The 21,981-nt window shown below is 35.9% G+C and overlaps 1 protein-coding gene across 1 annotated transcript in view; it reads right to left on the reverse strand.

Annotated features, from left to right (window-relative positions):
- Window positions 1-20,021, reverse strand: part of LOC145252659 (uncharacterized) — a 165,217-nt gene extending 145,196 nt beyond the window's left edge. Inside the window, exons 1-2 of the mRNA XM_080112431.1 lie at window positions 19,787-20,021; window positions 3,735-3,882 (exon numbers count right to left, since the gene is read on the reverse strand). Coding sequence (XP_079968557.1) covers window positions 3,735-3,882; window positions 19,787-19,886 — 248 coding nt within the window. The 5' untranslated portion in view covers window positions 19,887-20,021. The remainder of the gene's footprint in view (window positions 1-3,734; window positions 3,883-19,786) is intronic.
- Between the last annotated feature and the right edge of the window lie 1,960 nt (window positions 20,022-21,981).

The following is a 21,981-nucleotide window of genomic DNA, read 5'->3' on the forward strand; positions in this document are numbered from 1 at the left end:
AAACTCTACTGACTCTCTTGCTGACTGCCTCTAATTTCATTGAATATATTGTGTACTATCTTTCTTTGCGACGTCAGAACGTGCTCAGACATGTGAATCTCTTCTCACGTGGATTTACATATTACATATGTCTCCAACATGCTTTTGGCAACACAAAGAAAAATCCTTAATTTACATTGTCCGATTCTACTTGCTCTGATCCAATTAGTTTTATAGTTATTTCAAACACAATGGACAATGCTCCACATTCCTATCATCGTATCTAAATTGCAATATGTATTCTTTTTAACTTTTCATTACTGGGTTCGATTTTAGTCTTTTCCTTTAATAAATATTATTTTCAATCCTATTTTCAACCTCCTTCCATATACAACACAAAGGTTATACAACCAAATCTTAAATCAATGCATCCAATACTTTTGCATTTGTTAATTCATATTTTTCCTTAAAAATAAACTTTCTACACTTGATTTTGTAATTGCTACCCCAAATATAAATTAGAACAATAATAAGAATATACTGAACAAATTTTAGGTAAGATCTTGAACCCTCATTAAAGTTATGAAGAAAAATGTAATGTATCCAATACTTTTGAGTGGCACTGTATATATATATATATAAACTTGCGGAAAACGTGAAATTTACAAATATTTTTTATCTGTTTTTCAAAGAACATTTGTTTTTTATAAATTTGAATTGGAAATATTGTTATGTCATCTGTCTCCCCTTTCTCCTTACATAAAACTGCTTATGCATATAACAAAATTTTGAAATGCTGTATATATAGCAATTTGCAAACACCCATAGGCAATCTCAATTTGCATATTTATTTTATAATAATAATAAATTATAAATAATGATAAATTTATATCTTTTAAATATACATTTGTAACATAAAATTTTCGTATATATATGCAATATTTTTGTCAACAGTAAAACGTCTGAAACAAAAGTGTGAGGAATTGGGAGATAATCATCCTTTGTCAATTATGATCTATCCCACCCTTAACTAGAATCATCTGAGTCATCACAATACAACATTCACTCTAGGGACGATACTATTAATGATTTCCCTAAATTTGTCTGAAATTTTATTTTTTTCATAAATATATTTATATATAAGGACTTCAGTGAAAAAACAAAAAAACAAAAAAAAATCTAACCCTTATTTTCTGGTTTCTTCAGAACTGAAAACAAGCAGTTCAATTCCTAAATTGGTGTGGGATCTAAGTTGGGGAATATGGGGTATTGAGTTTGCAGCATTGATTGTATCTTTCCGAAATAAATGAAATTTTGGGGCAGAGCAAGGGTAAAAAATTTGAAAGTGGGGAGTAGGCATCTTGGAGGATTTCTATTATAAGGGTGGATGTAACGCATTCACAAATAGCTTAATTTACTCAAGGGGCTGAAGTCTGGCAGGATTAGAAACCGCATGCGTCATGCTCAGACAAAAACACCTATTCAGACTTAATTCTTTACACAAACTGGTTATTTGTATCCTCCTTTTTTCAAATGTAAGTTTTTTTTTCTATCATATCTGATCTTGGCTTCAGTTGATGTTTGACATGCAATCCGATTCAATTCAAGATGTAACGTATGCGCTGCCATTTGTGCTACGGCCAGCATTGAGAGAGACACCATTCAACTTCGCCTTGTCACACAGCAGCCAGGTATTTTCGATTACATAGGATACGTTTAGCAGCAGAAGATTCTAGGAATTGATATGAGCCGTCGCCCCGATTTCATACACCCAGAACCACCGAAGTGCACAATATTGAAAGAAAGTTTTTGTTTTTTCCCACTAACCGCATACCAATCGACTTGCTGCAGTTGATTTTAACCCTTGTGATCGTTTTGTAATGTGTAAGTGCCTCTGTCATCTTGGTGCCCCCGAAACATGACACAAAAACAATAATTTCATCAGCTGTTACTTTGGATCAACACGCCACTAGGCAAAGTAATTCTGTGTAGAATCGAACTTTTCGCCCCATTTTGAAGCTTGTAAATTAGGGATTCTAATGCAATGGTGATAGCAACAAAACGCTAAAATACCGACTATGAGACAGTGAAAGATTCTGAATACCTACACAGTCGGCAAGCGATACTGATGAGAGATCCATTTGTGGAAGACCGGTTAAAAACCGACGATTTCTAAAACAGTTACCAAGAAGCGATGATCGAACCTGTCAAAAGCTTTGAACTGATCTAAATTGATCAGCGCAGTTTCTATGTTGTCTTTTATCCCTTCTCGGATGCAATCAATAATATCCTGCAACTGGTTCGATAATATCTGTTTATAGCAGAATTATGGGCCTGTAATCGTCTACTTCTTCCCAATTATGTTTGTTCCACTTTAAGGAACTATTATATAAAAATATTTTTATTATATTATAAATTATTATAAATTTATTATAAATATTTTTTAAATGAATGAAAAAAAATGTAAAAATTTCATTATTTTTTTATCATTTAATGAAGGTGTCATAAGATTGTTCTTTTACGAATTATACTTTCCTGTTTAGGGGAGTTGGAGATAATCCTCCCAGGTATTACATTCTCCTTTGAGGGAAGGATAATGTAGCATCTGTTCTGTTGTCATGGAACCAGTTTCTCAGGGACTATCTTTTCCATTTTCGGAAGTGAGCGTAGTATCTGTTTTGTGATATAATATCATACACGCATGCATTTTGTGAAATGATCCTCCCAGGTATTACCTACCTTTTTTGGGGGGTATAGTGCATGTTCTAGCTGCACAATACCATCCTTTCAGGATTATCTTCCCATTTCGGGGATGGGAATAGTTTACTATCTGCTCTGTCGTCATGATACCATTTAGCTAGGCATTGACTCTATTTTTTTATCCTCTCAGTCATTACCTCCTCCTTTGAGGATTAGTTTATGCTCGCTCATCATGATAGCATCCTCCCAAGCTAATAAAATATTTAACAAATAGTAACTAATAGAACTTTCATAATGTTGTTATCAGATTTGCTTGTGTGTCACCGTGCACACTTCTCCTGCACACAAATATTTTAGATGGTGAGAGAAAGAACAAAATACCGTAAATAAACAGTGAATATTATGAAAAGTGGTGAGAGGAATGGAATAGTGTGATTAATCAAAAAACGATAGCGAAATATGTGAAAGAGGGAGGAAGAGAAAGAGAAAGTCTATTATGACATCACAATGTATTCTAACTTTAAAATCCTTTGACATTCTAATCTTTCTTCATCATCCTGTTCTAGTGTGGTGTAGGTCGAGTTTAACTGGCTTCCTCCAAAAGAGGAAGATTTTAGGGAATTTCAAATTCACAAGCAGTTCCTAGTAGCATGTATTATTTGTAATTCTTATAAAACATATCAACCAAATACAAGTAAAGAAATTATATATTTAATTATGTATAATGAATACTGACCCAACGGCTCACGGTTGTTCAAGTTTATAAATTTCGGTTATAAAAAATCTTTCAAACGTGCCCGTTCTCCCAGAAAATGTGATTATGATTTAAGTTTTCGCCTGAGTTAAAATAAATGCGTTTAATATATTTTAGAATAAGCGTACTGCAAAAAATAAATAATAATTGACAGCATGCTGCATGACATTTCATCACGTTTCGTATCTTTCGGTCTTTTTATAATGTCTTTTTAGGGCTGCTAATTCATTGATATGCAAATTAATGCATATCAAACTACAATGAGGATATTATTTTTTTTTTCGAATTGAAGCAATCTCACCTGCATATCTGTTTTAGTTGGAACCGGTTAATATTCGGAATTGGCCTTTTTACTACGTCGATTAGATTAGCCCCTTTAGGCAGGATTATTTGTACACATTTCGGCGCAGCTTCTTTCAGCTCATAATCGAAACAGAAAGATAAGCAGTCTGCAAAATACAAGATAAAATAGAATAAAATTTAAATTAGAAGTATTACAATAACGAATCTCACACTTATAAAGTATAATAGTGATAAGAACGGTTGTTGAAAGTCCAATAACTCGTGTTGGAAGTCCGATAACTCTTGACTTTTTATTATCTCCCTTTGTTTGTAAATATCCCATAATTTTTTTCTTGTGTTCAATAAAAATTTCTTCTCTCTATCCGTCCCCACGTGTCGTAAATTTCTCCCCTAGAATTTCTGCTTATTTCTTAATCCCTTCTGGTCAATATGCAACTCAGACTGGTTACAGGCTCAGAAGATATAATAGAGACCGCTAGAGCAGAAGCAAAATACGAAATTTGAGATGAAGCAAAATACGAAATTTGGGAAATTAAATTCTTAGATCATCCACGTATACTCGGTCTTAAAGTCGCTATTTTAGGTGTAAATTCCGTTGGAGACGAAGAAGATAATGAGAAAAATGAAGAATGTTACAAGATGAGATCTTGCCCCGATGCGACAAACAGAAGTTTTGTCATCTCGAGTGCGGAGAAAAGGGGATTTTGAACATCTGCGGGGTAGTCCGGGCGGAACTTCCGAAAAAGATGAGGAAAAAAAGAGAAAAAGGCAACACGTGGCCGACCGGAAAATTGCAGCCACTACGCGATCTTCTATTCACAAGTGAAGGGTATTTTATTGTATGCTTTTGTGTTTATTAGATAGTTGCCGTATCACGCGTCATCTCCACAACGTCACAATCAGACAAGCCACATCTATAACCCGCGCCACGGAACAACCACGTCTTAACAGACGAGCTGTCTCTAAACCCTGCTCTCGCCTCTAGACGACCCTTACAACCCGACAAGACTTTATTGTGGCTATTATAGATGCTGGGAAAGGATTCAAACAATACTTCATTTGATTTGTGGTAAATAAACTCAACTCAGTTATCGTATTCTTGTTTTTGCAACCATACGCATTTCTCGCCCACAATACATAGAATATAACACTGGTGTCAGAAGTGGAATCTTCAGTGCCATGAGGAAGAGAAGCTCACTGATTTTGCAGGCCGACTGGAAAACACAATCCAAGAGGCTACAGTCCACATCATGGCCAAATTCAAGTCGGACAATCAAAATGCTGAGATGTCAGCTGAAACGGCTTTTTCCTTAATGGGGGCCATGCTCATGAGCGAAAAGATCAAGGCATGGGCACCCAACATCTACCCACACCTCGTGAAAACCATGGACCGACACTACACTGCGGGCGGTATAGCAAGCGATGCACAATGCTATCTCGATCGTGGCATCAAAACGGACATTACCACTGCCGATGAAACCAATGCATTAATGGCGAGCCACCCTACACATTCTGACAAGCCATATAGCCTCAAAAGTGACAAGATATTAGCCAACGTAAAGCTACAGCTACTAGAGTTAAATAAGCAACTGCGCCAAATGCATGGAAACAACCCATCCATTGGCAATAGGAACAATCGGACCGGGCCCTCCTCCAACATGAAGCACAACCAGGCAAGAAAAGGCACTGGCCAACCCGGCCAACAGGCACTTTGCAGAAACTTTTTTTTTTTTTTTTGCTTCATGGGCGACAGGTGTCTGTATTTTCACCCTCCCCGTGCTAAAGCACACATAGCGACCACTGACATCGGTTTACCTGGGACAGATTGATCAGAACAGCTGTGAACATGCGACGCTCTTCAACAAACTGGATTTTCAGTTGGGACCGAGCGAGATGTAATGACTCGTTCCCAGGTCCTCGACTCCACTAAACATCATCACACATTTAACCTCCAAATCCAACCTAATCTCCGATCACCCCTTGTCCAGATCAACTTCCACAGCAATGGCATTATGTTCTCTGATATGGGCATGCTGAATTCCAGATGCACAACTTGTATCATCTCCATTTCTCGCTTACCTGAAGATGCGAAAAAGCATATGTCCAGATCCGACATACGAATCAGGGGAATCGGAGGGAACATCTCTATTTTGGGCAAGCTGATCTGCAACATTACCTTGGGCGATGGTACTTCCCCCGTTTTCCGTGACATCGACGCACTGATCACGACAGCAGACATTCCCATCCTGATTGATCAGAACATACTCGGCCACCACACACTGTCTTCCTACACTATCAATAACCAGAAGGCTACTGTCGAGCTTGCATGCACGCTTATATAAGAGCATCCAAACGGATATGTTCTCCAATCTGATGGCCCCCATAAACGAACTAAACAAGCCTGGACAGACATTCGTCTGGACTGAAAGTGCCAACAAAGCCTTTGAGAAAATTAAAAAACACCTTGCTTCACCACCAATCATCTCATTCCCCAACTTCTCCAGACTCTTTACCCTTACCGCTGACGCCAGCGATATCGCATGCGGTCCTATACTCATGCAAGAGGATGAACACGGCCAGAAGAAAATCATAGCAGTGGGCTCACACACATTTAACACGACAGAACGCAACTCATCAACAACCGAACGCGAGGCTTATGCTATAAAATGGGCCATCACTAAATTCGATTACTTTCTGCATAGTCGTCCATTCGTTGTCCTCACAGATCACCGGTCCCTTACATACTTGGATCAATGTGTATTTAGCAATGCGAAAATACGTCGATGGCAGGAGGAAATCTCGTGCTACAAGTTTGTCTTGGAGTACGTGGAAGGTGAGTCGAATGTCTGGGCCGACATGCTCAGTCAGAGATATGGCCACACCAAGGACAAATTACCGGCAGACCCAACACCTGCAGGAAAGGTTTTCAAACTCCAAGGCTCCAGTCTAAACATCTATGTCCCATCCTGGTGCCTTGGCGAAATCAAGAGCTCCCAACTATTCCCAATGACACATACACCTTGGAACATCAAGCATCATAAGCAGGTCGTCGATGCATTCTTCGCTTTTCATACCATATCAACCATCCCGGTTGTAGAGATAGCTGAACACATGGGTATTGCAGCAGAACAAGTCTCTGATGACACACTTTCAAAAATCATCAAAGCCCTTCAGTTGGCTACCTCAAGACTGGACGCTACCCTACTCGACCCCAAAGACCATCGCACTGTGCTGTACAACAAGCACATGCACCAATTCTACTTGGAACCTGGTACTTCTGTACTGATGATCAGGGACGCTACAGGCACACCAAAATTGGTAGTACCCTACAAGCTCCGCGCAAAATATCTCCACCAGACCCATGACTGTATCAACCACTCTGGGATTACTCACATGCAGAAACACCTAGCCAGCTACTGGTGGGAATTTAAAGATCGCAACATCAAGGCATATGTCCAGTCATGCCAAACTTGTGCTAAACGTAAGGGAAACTATGGCATGCACCAAAACTGGCCCACGAGCCATTGCAGGAGAGGAGGAAAACCATTCGAAGTTGTGTGCATAGACTTTGTCTCAATGTCCCTCTCAAAGGGCAAACGGTACATAGTAACTATTCTAGACAGCTTCAGCCGTCACCTCATTGGCCATACCATGTGCCAGAGACCGTGCAATCGACGCAGATTGGGTTCACTGCGGACACATCCACCGGCTCATACCGCGACCAAATAACCTACAACACAGAGATCTACCACTTCCACCTTCGCATGCATCCACACCAAGCCAAATTCCCGATCACCCATTGACTCGACTCCCCACTATTTCGTCAGAGGGGCATCACAGCACAAATGACTGCAGTTCCAGAGGTTGTATGGAAAGTCAAAATCTAACAAAGCGATCAACACGCGGACGACTCCCAGCACACTTCCAAGACTTCGTTATGTGCCACCAGACAAAGTAAAAAACATGCACATGCAGGCGGGCGACGACCATATGACAAAAGTCTCGAATCATGATAAGATCTAAAGGGGCTGTTACAAGATGAGATCTTGCCCTGATGCAAGAAACAGAAGTTTTTGTCATCTCGAGTGCGGAGAAAAGGGGATTTTGAACATCTGCGGGGTAGTCCGGGCGGAACTTCCGGAAAAGATGAGAAAAAAAGAGAAAAAGGCAACACGTGGCCGACCGGAAAATCGCAGCCGCTACACGATCTTCTATTCACAAGTGAAGGGTATTTTATGGTATGCTTTTGTGTTTATTAGATAGTTGCCGTATCACGCGTCATCTCCACAACGTCACGATCTGACAAGCCACACCTATAACCCGCGTCACGGAACAACCACGTCTTAACAGACGAGCTGTCTCTAAACTCTGCTCTCGCCTCTAGACGACCCTTACAACCCGACAAGACTTTATTGTGGCAATTATAGATGCCGGGAAAGGATTCAAACAATACTTCATTTGATTTGTGGTAAATAAATATATGTTCAACTCAGTTATCGTATTCTTGTTTTTGCAACCATACGCATTTATCGCCCACAATATATAGAATATAACAATGCATAGAATATAACAAGAAGCTTATGCCGAACTTGTACAGTTCATGGACGATAAAAGTCTATCTCTAATACAGACAGAAACTGTCGGAAATTTATCCTCTTCCAGATAAATTTGACGTGAAACTAACAGCCTGCAAAAAAAATTTTTTAAAAAGGGGGCGGTAAAAAATAAAATAGAAAGGTCTTGTTTTAAAACGAAGAAGAGATTTTATTTACAAAAAGTTGCAAATTTTTCCCAGTCGCAACGAAGCAAACTTCATGTGGTTCCGGTTTGCGCATATTTTGAAGGAAAGTAATTTTCAAATATTTTGAATTGAGAAAAAAAGCACATGTGCTGTCTGCCATCAATTTGTGAGTACGTTCCTTAAAATTATTGTATTTGAGTTATTATTAGGAAGTACTCCAACAAAGCTGCCGATAACGGAAGAAAGGTCATTGAAATATTACATGAACATTACACAGGAAAAGAAAATCCTAGGCTTATTTCTTTATCCAACTAACATCTCTCAAAAATGAAGTTGATGAAAGCGTCACATATAAGAAGGACAAAAACCGTTTAAAAAACATTCTCAGGAATGCTGGACAAACAGTGGACGATGCCTTGGTCATTGTGATGATACTAAAAAATTACCTAGCCACTTCGACTCTTTTTCTATCTATGTAATCCACAGTAATAAGGAATTAACGTTCTCGCAATTCAAAATGGAAGAAACTACATACGCAAGCCGATATCACCCACGGACTTACTAGTTGATGCAGGAGCCATTTCCCATATCATTAGAGATTCAAAGAAATTTAAAAACTTTGACGAAGCCAATCAGAAAGCAGTTAGCAGATGGAACGAAAACTAGCGGTATAGCATTAAAAAGTGGTGTACTTGATTCCCAAGGACTTTAACTATTTCTTAAGAGCATCTGAAATTGGACCAAGCGCATCTATCATGGAAGATTTCATATTCCACAATCTAGCAGTCTCCACCCTCAGTTTCTGATAGTTCTGTGGTTTCTTATTCTTTTTGCCTGCTAAGTTGATGTCGTTTGGGCAAGCCACAGCAATAATGTGTCATTCATTTGTCTTTTTGTTCATAACTACAATATTTGGTTTCCTGTGAGTTATCTCTCGGTCATACTAAACCATGAAATCTCAGAGAATCTTAGCGTCCTCAATTTGCACTACCGCTTCTGGGTGATATTGGAACCATTTGTTCATCACTTGCATTTCAAACTTTTGGCAAAAACTCCAATGCAAATTTACACATACTTTGTCATGTGGACGTTTGTATTCTTTGAGTAAGTGTAGAACACGCACTAACAATGTATGACACTGTTTGAAGATTTATTATTATTATTATTATTATTATTATTATTATTATTATTATTATTATTATTATTATGTACTGTATGGAGAAGTGGTGATGAAGTTCGAACTTTGACTTCTGTAGAAAAAGAAGTACTTCAGAAGTTAAGGGAGGTTCTTCTTAGAGACGATATCATAGAGTTTCCAAGTATGAAGAGTATTGGCAGGCGGAAGTTGAAAAGCAAGGTAAAAATAATTCAAGGAGTAATTCACAATATCATAAGAGGGAACATAGCGATTATGGAACTTAACAGGCTTCTGTATGCAGCGTCATACGTTATTGCAAATCGTCTTGGAAAAAGGGAAAAATGAAGAGTAGAAGGCCACACTGGCAGAGGCGGCTTGAGGAAAGTATTAAACGGTGGCAAAAAGACAGTAGAATCGAAGAAATAAGAAAAGGAGTTAAACTAGAACAGAAAGCTAAGGACGAGCTTGAAAAGAGGTATAGATTGCTGGAAAAGAGAACCATGAGCGTTCTAACAATGTTGAAGGAGAAGGTCCACACTGGTGGTATGAAAATTCGGAACTTTGTTGGAAAAAGTGTTGCGTTTCAACAGAACAACCTTTTCCAGAACAATCAGTCTCAGCTGTATGAATAATTAAATGGTAGTAAACAGGCGGGAAATAACAACACTCCAAATGCAAAAGATGCAAGGAAGTTCTGGAGTGGGATTTGGTCTGTCGAAGGGCGATATAATAAGAAGGTTAGCTGGTTGGGAGAGGTCAGAGAAAAGCTATCAGAAATGCAGCAGATGAAGAACGTTGAGCTAACCATCGATGACGTTAAAGCTGGCATACGAAGGATGACAAACTGGAAGGCACCTGGTCCAAATGGAGTGATGGGCTTCTGGTTTAAACAGTTTCTATGCCTTTATCCACCTATAGCTGCTGCCCTGAAAAGGGTTGTAGAGTTGGGAGATGTCCCTGATTGGCTTGTGAAGGGAAGAACAACACTGATTAGGAAAGATCCTGCAAAAGGAACAGATGCCAATAATTATAGACAAATTACATGTCTGCCATTGATGTGGAAACTGTTGACTGGAATATTTGTGGAAAAAATTTATGAACATCTTGAGAGTAATGGTGTTTTTCCTGACGAACAAAAGGGGTGCTGGAAAGGCTCGAGAGCTACCAAAGAGCAACTACTAATTGATAAAGCATTAATACAGGATGCGAAGAAGAAGAAGAGGAATCTGAGCGTAGCATGGATCGATTACAGAAAGACCTATGACATGGTTCCTCATTCATGGATATGTGAAACACTATTGATGATGAAGGTTGCTGAGAATGTGGTAGGGCTTTTGGAGACAAGTATGGCTCAATGGAAAATGGCGCTGACAGCAAACAGAGAGGAGATGGGGCAGGTTGGCATTAAACGTGGAATATTTCAAAGAGATTCGTTATCGCCACTTCTTTTTGTAATTAAACGATGCCACTGAGCATCCTCTCGAAGAGAGAAAAACTTGGGTATAACTTTGGATCTGGTGACAGACGTCTCAACCATTTACTGTTTATGCATGATTTGAAAATATTCGGGAGAAATGAAAAGGACATGGAGGGACTGGTAGAACTTGTAGGGACATACTCAGAAGACATTGGGATGGAGTTTGAGATTAGTAAATGTGCGGTGCTGGTGATGAAAAGAGGAGTAAAGGTTCATTTGAATAGAATAGTGCTGCCAAATGAAGAAACTATGAAAGAAATACAGGATATAAGTATTTGGGAGTCTTGGAGGGTGTAGGCATCATGAACAGAGAAATGAAAGAGAAAGTCAGGAAGGAGTATGAAGAGTGAAACTAATTGCAAAGTCGAAATTGTATGGAGGAAACCTAATGAAAGCAGTGAATGCATGGGCAGTCAAGATTTAAGATACAGTGCAGGAATTTTAGAATGGTCTGACAAGGATTTGCATGCCATGGATATCAAAACAAGAAAAGTTTTAGCAATGTTTGGTATATTTCACATTCGAAGTAGCATAGCAAGGTGTTATCAAAAGAGGAAAGATAGTGGGAGAGGATTGAAAAGTGTAAAAGATTGTGTTAGAACCGAGGAGATGTCGTTGAAGGAGCAAGTGGTTAGAAGTGAGGAGTGGATGCTTACGGTTGTGGCCAATGAAGTGGAAGTATGTAAAACCAAGGCTGATTATGTGAAACATATGGATAGAGAAAGAGCAGGGAAACTGGCTAGGAAGAAAATGCATGAAAGGTTCTTTCTAGGATATAGCAGAAGTGGCTGATGAAAGATCATGGCAATGGCTTAGAGCTGGGTATCTGGCTAAGAGTACTGAAGCTTTTGTTTGTGCAGCACAAGAGCAGGCATTAGGAACGTGATTGTTCAAAAAAGTGGTTCTAGGAGAGGAAGTTGCTGCAGAATGCCGGATTTGTAGTAAGACCTCAGAGTCAATTGCACACCTTGCAGCAGGGTGTAGTGGACTGGTCCAGCAGAGTGCCGCAAAAGACACGATCGCATGGGACTCCGGATATATTGGGAGGTGTGTAAGAGAGTTGGGGTGAAGTGTGCTGGAAAATGGTTTGAGGAGGTGCCTGATGAAGTGAGAACAAGTGAGGATGGCAAAGTAGAGGTTTGGTGGGACAAAAGTGTCATAACGACCAAGCAATTGGAACATAATCGTCCGGATTTGGTCGTCATTGACAAGGTCTCAAAAAACTGGCAGATTGTAGACTTTTCAGTACCCTGGGACAGGAATGTGAGAGAGAAGGAGAATGAGAAGTGGAGCCATTATTCGAGATAAGGGGTATACACGGGGTTAAAACATAAATAATCCCGGTCATAGTTGGTACACTAGGAGTAGTATCAAGTCGTATGGAAGGACAATTGAAAAAATTACAAATCTCCAATGTTTTAGGCGGCTTTCAGACCTCTGCAATCATAGGTACCACCAATATCCTTAGGAAAACCCTTGATCTTTGAAGCTCCTGGTTTGAAGCCGGGATTAAGGAAAATCCTCTGGAAATGAATCCCATCCCTTTCCAGAGAGACGTTCATAAACGAAATCAGAATTGTTGTTTTTATATATGATTTCATTGTCGATTGATTTTCTCTGAAGTAATCTATTTGTTAATTACAAAGCTATTTAACTTTTAAAAGTTTAGAGAATCTAATTTTAATTAAATGAATTAATCGATGATTTATAAATATGAATTAATTTCAATGATTGTGTTTGTTTTTTGCTTATATGTTAATCCAGCCATATCCAGAACGGCCATGGCCGAGATTAAACTCACTACACGAGTTTTCTAGTGTAATTCAAATCTTGTTGGTAGCTTCGTCAGGACTATCTAGGGTATTTTTTATCGTGACATCACTAGACAGGGTGCCTACCACGACTTAAGGGAGTCCCATCTATCCTAGAGAGAAGGATAAACCCTGCCAGTTTCTAAACCTGGTAATTTACCTCGTACAGCGCCTCACCTTCCCAAATTCACCTATCTGGTACTGGCTAGGCTCAACGTTGCTTAACTTAACTGGCGAGAACTGGTGTATCAATGTGATTGTGCCGTATATATATGTTAATAAGACGTATTTATATGAGATTAATCAGCCTAATGCCTAGGAAATTACGACAGAGTCAGCAGTAAAAGTTTCTATGGACGAAGCAACAATAATGAAATAGAAAAATGTAAGATCTAAAATTGTTTAAAAGCAGCAATACAATAATAAACGCAAATTAAAAAAAAAAAAAAGGCATCGAAAATAATAAGTGCCAAAAAAAATTGGAAGGCATGGTCCTGATTGTGGTATTCGCCCAGGGCTGGTTAAGGCGGCTTTTTCACAGAAGTTTACAACATCTCGAAACTGGCTGACGGGACATGGTGATCCAAGGCTGCTTCCGTTATAAGTGCAAGTCATACGTGGTTTCAGCGACATTAGCCATAAAAGTGAGAGTACAGAATCAGTTCAGCATTCTGCTTCAGTCTTGAACTAAGTTTTGAGTTTGCCACAGTGATGTTTCTTCCAGCCTGGTGGTGGTGCTAGATTGATCACTTCATGGATGAAGTCATCTGGGTGTCGTCGAAAGGCGTAGCTGAACTAATGAAGGTGTCTGACAAGAAGAGAATTTGGGAAGGAGTGGATCTTGCAGTGAGCACGAACTGTACTGTTGGGGATAAACTGTTGCTAGCAGACACAGAGGATGTGGGGTAGGCCGTGCTAGTCGAATATCTCTAGTTTGCATGAGCCACTTGCCTGCATAGACCAAGTTTCACAACCATAATGGAGAATGGTGCAGACGAGGACCTGGTAGATCTTAACTTTGGCGTCCAATCATTTCTTTTCGAGAGAGCTGCAATCAAAGTCGATAGAAGGCGGTATGGGCATTGTTAATACGGTGGAGTGTGTCTTCCACCTCTTTTCTTGGCCTGTACCATTAAACATATTGGAAGCAAAAGTGTGTAAACTTATAGAAATGAGAAGGCAAAACTACTGTAGTCCGGCCTAAGCTGCATATATCACTGGAAACAATTATGTAATTAGTTTTTCGAAAATAAATATGTATATCAAATACAATTAAATTTAAGGAATAAATAATTAAATAAACGAATTTAAATATTTATCTATTGTTTTAAGTAATTTTTGAGAGAAGTAAACTTGAAAATGTGTAGTTTATTAAATAAGCGCTATTGGAGAAATGAGTGGTAAGAGAGTAGATGTAATGTAGAAAGTCGAAAATCCTCCACTCTTTTTATAACTAAAAATAAAACCTTGAGTAGGACTGAACATTTAAAGTTATTTGGTTATTTTTAAAATGTGGCTTAAGTCTGACAGCACTAACGAAGCAGATTTTTATGTATCTTTTGATACTAACGCTATTCTGGTTAACGCAACGGTAATTTTCATATTTACCCTAAATATACAAGATATATGCACTATATAATATTTCTTGCATAATATATATATATGTGTGTGTGTGTGTGTGTGTGTACATTCATACAGTGCCACGCAACAGTATTGGATACATTACATTTTTCTTCATAATTTTAATTAAGATTCAAGATTTTACCTAAAATTTGGTCAATATATTCCTATTAAAATTCTAACTAATATTTGGGATAGTAATTACAAAATTAAAGTTTAGAAAGTTTATATAAAAGGAAAAATATAAATCAACTAACGCAAAAGTATTGGATACATTGATTTAATATTTGGTTGCATAGCCTTTATTCCGTTCAACGGCTTCCAATCGCTTTCTATAGTTGCACACATGTTTTTTGCAAAGATATGCAGGTATTTTGCGCCATGCTTTGTTAGTATCAAAAGATACATAAAAATCTGCTTCGTTAGTGCTGTCAGACTTAAGCCACATTTTAAAAATAACCAAATAACTTTAAATGTTCAGTCCTACTCAAGGTTTTATTTTTAGTTATAAAAAGAGTGGAGGATTTTCGACTTTCTACATTACATCTACTCTCTTACCACTCATTTCTCCAATAGCGCTTATTTAATAAACTACACATTTTCAAGTTTACTTCTCTCAAAAATTACTTAAAACAATAGATAAATATTTACATTCGTTTATTTAATTAGTTGTTGAATATTTTGTGGATTCCTCTTGTGAACTTTTATCTTCAATATTTTCCACAAATTTCTAATTGGATTGAGGTCTGGAGACTTACTGGGCCAAATAAGAACGTCAATTCCGTTATTTCTAAGCCATTCTTTGGTTAGTTTGTCAGTATGCTTGGGATCATTGTCCTGCTGAAACACGAAATTGCTATTATGTCCCAACAAATCAGCAGATTTCTGGAGGTTTTTCTCTAAAATCTCCCTGTAGATAGGTTCATTCATTCTACCATTGATGAGTTCTAGTTCACCAGTACCTTTGGATGAAAAACACCCCCATACTATAATCAAACCACCGTCAAACTTTATCGTAGGAATGGTATTCTTTTCGTAATAGGCGGTGCCATTTTTATGCCATACATGTGTTGCCGTGTTTCTTCCAAAGCCGATTTTCGTTTCGTCTGACCAGATTACTTTGTTCCAAAATTCTTAGAGTTGTTTTCCATATGTTTTAACATAAGTCAAACGTGATCTGACATGTTTAAGCTTCAATAATGCAGCTTTTCTTGTGGACCTTGATACAAAACCTGAACGATTTAGAACTCTACTGATTGTATCCTTGCTCACATTAATCCCAGCTTCTCTGAGGTCGGTTTGAATTTCACCACGAGTAAAAAAAGTTTTTTTTTTTACCTTTCTGCTTACCCGCCTTGACATTTTTTCGTTTAATTTTCTTGGTCGACCACATCTGGGAAGATTTTCAACAGCTTCACCGGGGTTTTTAAATTTTCTAATAACGTTTCCAACTGTACTAAGTAGTATGTTAAGTTCCCTTGATATTATTCGATACCCTTTTCCTTCTTTGTGCTTATCAATGATTTTTTGACGAATGTCTATTGACAACTCTTTAGTTTTAAGCATTTTTATAAATGAACTGGTTGACTTTGAAGGAGTGAGCATAAACTGGAAGAATTTTATAAAATTATTTTAATATAAAGCTCTCTGATTGGTCAGTGATAACTCGTTTGCATTATTGAAACACGCTAAGCAAAAGTCATTTAAATTTATTTCAGAAAAAGAATTTTTTAAAAGTGTATTCAATACTTTTGCATTTGCTAATTCATATTTTTCCGTAAATATAAACTTTCTAAACTTTGACTTTGTAAATACTACTCTAAATATAATTTAGAATAGTAATAGAAATATACAGACCAAATTTTAGGTAAAATCTTGAACCCTAATTAAAGTTATGAAGAAAAATGTAATGTATCCAATACTTTTGCGTGGCACTGTATATATATATATATATATATATATATATATATATATATATATATATATATATGTTTGCAACCTATAGATACGTAGATGTAGAGTAGAATTTTAGCTTAATTTAGGAAAGAATTCACTATCATTTCAATGTTTATTTAATTCAAATCCAGTAATAAAGAATTTATTTAAAATACATCATTAAAAATGCGATCAGCAAAGCATTTTGGTCTTTTTTCTTTTCAACAATTTACAAATTCCTCAAACAACTAAAAACAGAAAATATATAAAAAATAAAATGTGGTATACACATCCAATATTGACAAACAGATGAATCGTGATATCAGCGTCTCAAAAACATTATTGCAGACAATAACCTTTTATTTGAGTATCTTATGATATTTAATTCAAAATGGCACCATGTGATGAGAAAACATTCAAGAAAAGTTATGCGATTTAAGTTTAGCAATCGGATTAATTACGGTTAATTGCAATAAATAGGAGGAAACTCTGAATTTACATATTTTTGGTTTAACAAAGTTCAAAGCTCTTGGAGATTAATTATGTGAAATTAGTATTAGAAAATTAATATCTTTTAAAATCAGTTCAAATTCAGAAAATCTTTTTACTTTTAAGAATAGGTGAAAGGAAAAGAATGAAATTAGATCATATTAACTAAGATAATTGTATGCTTATACTTTATAGGTATATATTATACTTCATGCGAATTTACCTTTATATTAATTTTTCAGTGCGATATTCATATTAGTATATAATAATATTACGTTCAAATTAAATTTTAAATTTTAAGGTGTCTTGGATTCGTCATATTTAAATTATTTGTGCAAGCACAAATAATTTCAGATTTGTTATTCAAGTAGTTAAAATTTGTTTTCATAATTGATAAATCTTCCGTGACACGAAGTAGAACCTAGTACATAGAATTAGCTCTTCCGATAAGAATATGATTGATGAGATTTGTCTATTTGTAAAAAAAAAAGGTTGTGTAAATTGTTAAAGGAATCATAATGTACAGAAATTATTTATTTTTTGCTGTAATATATGTATTTTACCTCTTTATCATTATTTTTCATGCAAATTATATGCATCAAATAAATGTAATTTTAAGATTAATAGTAATTGTACTATTAATCTTAAAATGACATTTATTTGATGCATCAAGTATATTTTGTGTTTGTTGGGAATTTTAAAAGTTTATTATAATTAGAGGAAATTATGTTTTAGATTAGACTAGCGGTTACAGGATATTTGTGTTGTATTTTTATCTATAACTTTACTGTATTTCTTAAAGTATTGGATATTAGAAAGGTTTAGATAAAATATTTTGCTGGGATATTAGTTTGAATACGAATGAATAGCTAAAAGTGGAGGGTGGCATTTCTCCATTTTTATTTGCCTTTTCGCTACATGTTGATTGATAGTTTAATCCTAAATTATTCATCGTTTGTTTCTGCTTGTACGATTGTTGACTTTTAGAGTGTGTATGCATTTTCATGTTATTAATACTACCTCTTTGTTGAAATCTTGTTATTAAATCTATTTCATTTTCTATGGCCATATGAGATCAGATTTTAACGTTTTCTTAGGCACCTTCGTTAAATCTGATTTAATCTTTATATACTGAATTTAGAAGGGCGTAATTGTAATAACTATTTTGGTCAACGGTGTGTTTATTTGCAAATACCTAAGAAATTCTATTAGAAAGGTTTGGAATAATGAAATACTATTCTTTGAATCCAATTTACTATATTTTAATACTTTTCTGATAATACTTTGCCATTTTGAATGAAATAAATGCAACGATCATAAAATTGTTTTCTACAACAATTCTCTTTGAAATCACCATGTAACAATGAATTTATATATTATTCCTTAATTGGAATTCATTTTTGAGATGAGCATTATATATTTTTATTTCGGACTATTATTCTCATCTTTATTAGTTGTTGTTTTCACCTTTATTGGTTGTTGTTTTTCACGACGTTTCGGCCAACTATTCCTCTGGCCTTCGTCAGGTGGTAACTGCGACTTCGAATCTCCTAACTGCATTCTCAGCAATCACTGCCATCCATAGTTGTTGTCGTCTCACCACGTTTTGGTCATGTAAACCTCTGGCACGCTTTGGGTAGGATTAAAACCGCTATTTTCAGACAATGTTCATCTGGAACTGTAGAGATTCAACGTCTCTATCAACTGCGCCACGAAGAGCGATCAAGGTTGGATTCTTTGATCCACGTTTATTTATTATAGTCGGGTCCGTACCGATTGGTATATGCATTATTCCTTAATTGGAATTCATTTTTGAGATGAGCATTATGTAAATTAATGTATTTTTATTTCGGACTATTATTCTCATCTTTATTAGTTGTTGACGAAAAACAACAACCAATAAAGATGAAAAACAACAACCAATAAAGATGAAAACAACAACTAATAAAGATGAGAATAATAGTCCGAAATAAAAAATAAATTGATATAACAATGAATTTATTTGCCTATCAATATTGAATCTGTATGCCTCTTGCTTTTTTTTATACCGTTTTCTATTTTTTTATTGTTTACTTTTCTGTGCTTCTGAAACTGTAATAAAAGTAAAAGACGGCTGCTCTATTGCTGTTTTGAAATTATGTTTTTAATGATCTATTAAAATTAAATAAACTTTGAAACGATTGGAAATGTATTTCTGTCTTGAATTTACATTAAATTCTATTCTAAAAATGCATACATATATATTAAGCCCAATTTTAGTAAATGGGGGATTTTTCTATCACTTGTTTCTGCCTTTGTTGTTGTTGTTTTTGTTGTTCTTGTTGTTCTTGTTGTTCTTGTTCTTGTTCTTATTCTTGTCATCTCAACATGAGTTTTCTTTCATTGTATATGAATACAACGACAATGTTCTAAAAGAAAAGTTGATTTGTTAAAACTGTAACTTAGTATTATCAAATTTGTTGTTCTCTCCAGCACATGCGAAAGTAGGTATGTGTGGTGTGCTTTTCAGTAGAATTATTACCAGAAGACAAACGTTTTAAATATTGATACAAAATCAACACATTCTCAATGTTGAAGATTAATCCAACTGGATCTACGCTTCTGCTACCTTCTACTTTTATAGGTACATCCAACATTTGATATTTAATCATACACACATGTGAAGCCCTTAATATATAGTTTACAGACCATTTTAAGTTTGTTGCAAATATTCACATGCTTTAAACATGTTATGCATTTGTTTATAAGCGTTCTCTTGAGTTATTGCAAAAGTACGACTTTTGAATTTCAATCTTTTTACAGACAGAATGTTACCAAAAGAGAGCGACGATTCACTTACCTTTTATGATAAATAAAAGAATAGCTGTTAGGTAGCGTAAATTCATATCCTTGTAAAACCCAGAAAAGCGAAGAGTTGCAGAATATTCAATCTTGGTCATTAGTTGCTTGTGTTCATTGATTTCTTTAAATTGTTTTTTTTTTTCTGCTATTCAAATTTAAACACTTCATCCAATATATCCGGTTTGTCCACCCAAGTTCTTATTGCTTCTACATTAAAACTACAATAGATGTTTTATTTTTAAGCAAACGACGACATTTGGCAGGAAAAGAAAATTCTTATACAATACATATATCAGATGAAAATAAACTGGTGAACACGGAAATGAGTTTTTTTCTAAAATCTATCGATAAATTTGTTTAATAAAATATCTAAATTTTTCATGGCTGCATGTATAATTTATTATTTACCTGAGATTTTATTTTGTCACTGTTGTTGAAAAATGAAAACAGAATTCCCAGCCAACGTCCTAATTAATTCTTATGTATGGTAATTCATCTAGATTTAAAATTAACTTTCTACCCCCTCTCTCTTTCTCCTCCTCTCCCTTCGTATAATGCAATTCTTGTATAACCGGATCCGCGAAAGCTTTTTTGTTTATATATATATATATATATATATATATATATATATATATATATATATATATATATATATATATATATATATATAAGATGAAACTAGTATAAATTTTGAAAAAACGCATTATTCCATTTGTCCTCTTTTATTTTTTTAATCTTTATTCTTATCTCTATGTTTCTTCCTTGCTCCCCTTTCTTTCCCTGCCCTATCTCTATATCCAGTACACAACTTTTTATGGATCTCTTGAACTTTATTTAAATAGATATCTCGTCTGATATATATATATATATATATATATATATATATATATATATATATATATATATATATATATATATATATATATATATATATATATGTGTGTGTGTGTGTGTGTGTGTGTGTGTGTGTGTGTGTGTGAGTATGTATATGTGTGTGTATGCGTGTATATATATATATATATATATATATATATATATATATATATATATATATATATAGACGCATGTGTTCACCCCATTTCTAACCTTTCACCATTACCTCCTCTCCTTACAACTAACACCTCACCCCACTAATAATAATATAGTCTTCTAATGATAAGGCTTCCACCAGACTTTAAAATCGCTAGACCCATTAGGAATTTTATACAAAAACATGCCCGACTCGGATATCTACTCAGCTATGTGGATTACCTATATACATACAACTTGGATCTTATTACCCAACTGCTTTAAAGAACGTCCACCATGGATTTTGCCACGCAATCTCAATCTACAATTTTCATATCCTTTTCTTCAAATTCTCATACTACATGACTTCTGATTAATTAATTATATTGACTTTGACTTTCCTATGGCAAGATTCTGGGCGACACTAGATGGTCTTGCTTTTCAAATAGAGGAAAAGAGGGCAGAAGAGGGGGTGTTGATGTCTGATTGAACAAAACAAAACAGAAATGTCTATGGGATTTTGTCAGAAAGAGAAAAAAACAAATAATAATTGTTTTTATCTCATTGTCGTTATATATCTGTTAACATGAAAGGTTGTTTTTAAAACCTCTGTTGAAAGGTATGAAGAGATCCAGAGATCCTTAGCTGATTAAGGCTGACAACTTAGAATGGGGGTCAAGGGTAAGGGTCGCCGCCAAGCATTGTTCGACCTGGAATGTCTAATCACTCCTAATTTGATAAGTGCAAATGAGGGTTAAAATTTGGTAGAGATAAATGAGGGCAAATGAGGGTTAAAATTTGGTAAGAGATAAAATTTGGTAGAGATAAGTTCGAAGAGGAGGAGTAAAATTTAGGGATAGAGAAAGGAGTTCACAAGAGAAGAAAAGGAATAAGATAATGGGATAGAGAAAAAAAAGAAGTTCAGAGAAAAAAAAGAAAAGTAATCTTCAATATGACAGAGGGGGGAAGAGGCCACTTTTATATAAACGATTGGCTTTTAGAGTTAAAGTCTTTTTGCTGGCTGGCATTGGGACGTGCACATCGCCCTTGCCCCGCCGGGGGGGGGGGCGAAACCCTCATCAGAGCTAAGTTGAAAAGCACTTGTAATTGGCTTGGAAATTAACTAGATAGACTTAAGTTATACAACCTGCATCGTGAAGCTCGGATCAAAGAACTCGACTTTAA

The sequence above is a fragment of the Euprymna scolopes genome, chromosome 29 (assembly GCF_053919585.1).
Source record: "Euprymna scolopes isolate OS-2025 chromosome 29, ASM5391958v1, whole genome shotgun sequence".
NCBI lineage: Eukaryota > Metazoa > Mollusca > Cephalopoda > Sepiida > Sepiolidae > Euprymna > Euprymna scolopes.